This window comes from Crocodylus porosus, unplaced genomic scaffold (genome assembly GCF_001723895.1).
Source record: "Crocodylus porosus isolate Cpor-Errol unplaced genomic scaffold, CroPor_comp1, whole genome shotgun sequence".
Taxonomy (NCBI): Eukaryota; Metazoa; Chordata; order Crocodylia; family Crocodylidae; genus Crocodylus; species Crocodylus porosus.
Genome location: NW_017728886.1, coordinates 158,942,241 through 158,947,415, shown reverse-complemented (window position 1 = coordinate 158,947,415; position 5,175 = coordinate 158,942,241). Strand labels below are relative to the sequence as shown.

Here is a 5,175-nt window from a genome sequence, read left to right as displayed (position 1 = left end):
GATGGCTCTGTCTTGCGCCCCATCTTGGCTTGGCTGCCTGCGCCTTGACCATGGAGGCCTCGATCTACACCCCCCACGCTCCTTCCTCTTCTCAGACTTACTGGCAGGAGGCTGCTCTCCAAGCTACTGGACTGCATTCCTGGCCATGTGACTGGCATTTATTGGTGACATTATCAGGTATACCAGCCAAAAAACCCGACTGCCAATAATGACAATTTTCCTTTTATTGGTGCTGATACGATATGGACTGATATATTGATGCATCTCTAATCCTTGAATATTCTTTAACAGTAAGAGGCTAGCTGAAAAGGCCATGTTTTGTGTATTCCCAAAGTAGGTCATTTGTCTGGGGGGTTACTTTTCTGAATTGTCAATATTTTGGGGTCATGGAATTAAAAAAAGGGTTGTAGGTTTGGTGTCTTCTCTGGGGAGAAAAAAGGGGCAAAACCCTCTCCCTCTTGAAATCACTAGCAAAAATGCCATTGACATTAGTGGATCTAGGATGTTTCCCATCATCCTGTTTAAAATCCAAGGACATAAGCTTGTCACGTAGAAGACTAGGCTGGCTGTACTGCTTTTATTCTTTTTTCAGTACAACAGAACTGGTTGTAGTGCTGAAGTAATACAATTTTTAGCATTCATCTTATTACTGACAAGAATATTATTTTTTCTTTCTAGGTCAATGTACTTTCACATGCACATACTAGGCTTCCTGGTATTGCTGGTCTTACCAGTCAGACGCCAAGACCACCCCATAAAGCGGCTTCAAAATCGGGTCACAGAAAACTCAGTTAAAAACAAGAAAGAAAAGTGATACCTCAAAGGCAAACCACTGATCTTGGAAAAGCAGAGTGATGTACCAAAAACCAAAACAAAAAAGGGAAAAAGTGCAAGAAAATGACATTATTATTCTTGCTTAATTGAAAACCTTTTTGAGAAGGACAGAGAACACTTTGATAGACTGTATTCCAGATAAATCTGTAACAAAGATTTACAGGCAAGGTTTATAATCTTGAGGGGTATTTGCTTTTTATAAACTATTTTTTATAAAATGTTTTTATATATTTAAACCTTTACATGCAGAGAGGTGGCTGTTGATCTTTTACGGAAATATACATTTATTAAACAATTTTGAAACTGAGAATAATAATAATAGTAATAATAAATAACTAGCAAGAGTTAGATCAGCAGCTCATTAGACTGGTGCTCAGGGCTGCTGAATCTTTGGTTTTTCTAGGGTATGACTGCTTACCCTGGCAAGGGCCAGAGCTATTATGTGGTATAGAGCCATAGAAATTTAGCTGCTGAGTGTGTTGTCATTGATTCCCACCTCAGCAGGAAGAGGTGGGCTGTGGAGCAGAGTACATATTTCCCAAATGTTCACAAAGCCGGGACTGTTGCCTGAGTTCAGCAGTGTGGATATACGTCATCTTTTGCAATGACCTCTGCTGGTATGAGGGCAAATTTGACCGCTGGAAATAATTCAGATAGTTTTTCTGTGACACTGTTCACACAATAGGCCAAAATCTAAATAGCAAAGAGAGTGGAAAAGAAAGACTAGTCTATGATTTGCAGAATAAAACTCATGTAGCTGAGAGAACAGAATAACGGTGGTATCATTTGTCCAGCAGTACCTCAGTATTCCTCTTCAGCTTTGGGAGTGGTCTTCTTTTTAAGATCAGAATAACTGAGAAGCCAGATGAATGTAGTGCTTTAACCTTTGCAGTCATGGATGAAGCTGGAGAAGGTTTGAGAATACTGTATTCTGACTATAAGTCTACCTTTTTTTTTCCCTCTCCAAAACAGCCGTAAAAATTGCGCTTGCCGTATACTTGTGATTCACCTGTAATTGGTGCCCCCTTTCCTCCCCCAGTCTTGACTTTGGCACTTGTGGCATTTTTGTGCATGCAATAAAAATAGCAAGTCAGACACTTTTATTTTAGCATTGCAGTACATTGCAGTTTTTATTTGATATTTTTAGTGTGTTTAACCCTTCATGTTCTTTCCTTTGTTTGATTCTCCTGTGGGATTTTGTAAGGCCAGTAGCAGTTGGAGGACTTTATCCATAGTTATTAACTTATATTCAGGGGGAAAATGCTTTTCTTCCTGACACTGAACCTGAGACTGCTAGGTCAATTTGTAATTGAAGCAATATGGTAGATCAGCTTGTTCCTCATAAACTCATCTGATGGTACAAAGGGATTAATTTTATAGAAGGATAACAATCAAAAACTGAAAAAATACTATACAGAAACTTGGGATGTAAACAAGGGAATACGACTCAGGGCTCCAGGGTCTATTCTCAACTCAGCTGCTGGCTCACTGTGTGAACTTGGTCATGTCACTTAAATGTTACACGTCCCTACTCGTGAAAAGGGATAAACTTAGCTCACAGGGGCATTGTGAGGTTTCACTGATGTTTGTACAGTACTTTGAGATGACTAGATGAAAAGTACTGTATAAGTTTAAAAAAAATAAATCCAGTAAAACAGACTGTCAGGGAAGACTTCTCTCAAAACATCAACTAATTGATTTTTTTAAAACATTTTTAATAAGTGTTTCCAGGTTGGATTGTCTCAGAATCATTTAGAAATAAAGTGTTCATTTTCCATGCCATTGCTTTTCATCATCTGTCTGAAGTGAATCCAAAATCTATATTTTACTTTCATTTTCGTGCCTGATTCAAATTCTGCAGAACCTTTACACTGTGGAGAAAAATATATGAAACCAAAACCAAAGGCTGAAAAGAGTTTCATTTTATTAATGGAAAGATTTTGCCTTTCTCACCCTATACATTTTAATGTAATGTATATTTCATGGGAAGAAAAATTGGTAATTTATTTTTAAGAAGTGATGGATTAAAAGGTTGGTCTGAATAAACTGTTCTGTGTAGTGCCTTATTAATGCAAAAATCTAGGGAAAAGAAGCCTGGGTTGCATGGGATGAGGTCAAAAGTTATTAAACACATACAAACGGAACTAATAGCATCTGAGATTCTTGACCTTTAACGGAAAAAGTGCAACTCAGATCCTGCTTTTACTGAAATTTGTGCTAAGCTCCTTTATTTTGATAAGAACAAGATCGGTCTGAAAATTGGGTTATTGTGTGTTGGGTAGTTGTTTCATGTTGCCCCTTGGGGGATCCTTCGTGTCATGACAGCTTTGTGGTACAGTGAAGCTGACAGAGCTAACTCAAGTCCCTAATGGACCCACTTAAAAGGAAGGAGTTTATTATTGCAGAGTTTCCTCTGAACACTTCTGTGCAGGTGGGAAGTGAAGTACACTGCAGATTCCCAGCTCTGTGCATATGTGGAGGTGGTTTTGAATGGTACATGTGCAAGCAATATATTATCTGCAACTGTGCTTTGGTGGATCCATACAAATGCCTGCTGCATCAGTGAAGAACTGGGCTTCGGAAACTAGATTGGGGCGGGCAAAGTCCAGCCCGTGGGCTGAATCTGCCCGGCAGTGGACTCCATTTCCCAGCAGCCCCTGCTTGCATGGCTGAGGCCGGTTTCCATGGAGAACCCAGCAGCAGCTGTGCTGTGATAGTGCAGGGCTGGAGTTTCTTTGGAGACTGGCCTCAGAAGTGCTGGCAGGCAGCAGTGGTACCAGCCACTTCCTGTTGTGGGGGTTGAAGGGAGACTGCTGTGGGTGTGAGCAGGGGGGACTCAGCTGTCACTGCCTGTGTAGGGCAGGCAGCCAGCGGCAGCAGTGGTGGCATTGCTGGGAGGCATGGCTACAGGGGGCGGAGAGCTATGGTGAATTTTAGGGTGCCTATAGCCCCCCAAGTTCCCCCTTAGCACTGTCCCTGTTGGCAGGGCATGTGGTAGGGTGGGGAGGTGCTTTAGAGCCAGGCTGGGATCTTGTGGCAGTGACAGCATGGTTCAGAGCCAGGGCAGAGCTGCATTCTGCAGCCTGCATGCTCTGGGCAGAGACGTGCAGGCAGTGGATCATGGCTCTCTGCCCAAGCTCCAGACCATGTTGTCACCACTGCAAGAAGCGGGGGCAGAGCCATGGTACTGTGCCTGCATGTCCCTGTCCAGGGCATGGAGGCTGCAGGTCACAGCTGTGCCCTGGCTCTGGATCACACTGTCACTGCTGTAAGACCTCATCCTAGCTCTGGAGCCGCTCCGTGCTCTGCTGCCCACCCTGCCAGTGCTGCTGGGGCTGGTCTCCATGGAAACCCTGGCCTTATGCTAGCAGACATCTCCATGGAAACTGGCCTCAGCCACATGAGGGGGCGTGGCTGGGAAATGGAGTCTGGCCACTGGCCGGATCTGCCATTTTGCCCACCCCTGGACTAGATGCATCAATAGGTTAATTGACTACAGTGATACTCAGACTGATGGCTTCTGGGCCTTCTGCTTACCACCTTCTGCTTTCCAACACCTGCTGTCCAAAGAAAGTTGTTAATACGGCACTTGCTATTTCCTGTTGTTTAAAACAAGCATATACATAATTTAGTAAACATGATAGAGGCTTACCACTTTTCAAACAGATTTAATCAATGCATTGCTTCCTCTTTTGAATTGGAACATATGTGCCACAATGCACATGGTGTTTGTTCCTTTCTGGTTATCCTTACTGCTCATGTGGCCCTTAGCCTGTCAGGACTGAGTGCCACTAGTATGTAGCCTTTAAAACAAATAATCTTCCAGTCCCCTGGAAGGATTGCCTGGTGATCTCCAGGACTGCTGTCCCTGTTCTCTCTCCTTTCTCACTCAGAATTCAAAGCATGCTGTATGTTATCAAGGATTTTCTCCCCCAGCTCGTCATGAAGCAAAAGCTGCTTAACTCTAATTCTTACTCTTTATGCCATGTAGGTCCTACAATGTTGTGGATTAGTCTGGGTGAATGAGCAAGCCAATCTCCTAACATAGTTCCTCCTTACAGTGTTAGTGCTGTAACTAAAACTTGAACCCTGGTTTTCAGCTCAACTAAAAATGTTCATGTGGATGTTAAACTACCCTAGATATGTTACCTGAGTTGCAGCTGTGTTCTGAAAAAGAGCATTGTTAAATTACGAACAACTTGGCTTTGGGAATTCAGTCCAAAATACTGCAAGCCTAAGCAGAGACCAAGTGTTTTATAAATGATCTAAATGACTTTTGCTCTGCTGCATTTGGTTTTCTAGACCAGTGATTTTCAACTAGGGTGCCACAAACGTTAAATG

At 42.7% G+C, this 5,175-nt stretch overlaps 1 protein-coding gene across 3 annotated transcripts in view; it reads left to right on the top strand.

Annotated features, from left to right (window-relative positions):
- The window catches only part of MBOAT1 (membrane bound O-acyltransferase domain containing 1), an 81,190-nt gene extending 80,303 nt beyond the window's left edge, over positions 1–887 (top strand). For all 3 annotated transcript variants that reach the window (XM_019543984.1, XM_019543970.1, XM_019543976.1), the window contains one exon: positions 679–887. In XM_019543984.1, the coding sequence (XP_019399529.1) occupies positions 679–814 (136 nt within the window). In that variant the 3' untranslated portion in view covers positions 815–887. The remainder of the gene's footprint in view (positions 1–678) is intronic.
- Positions 888–5,175: the final 4,288 nt, after the last annotated feature.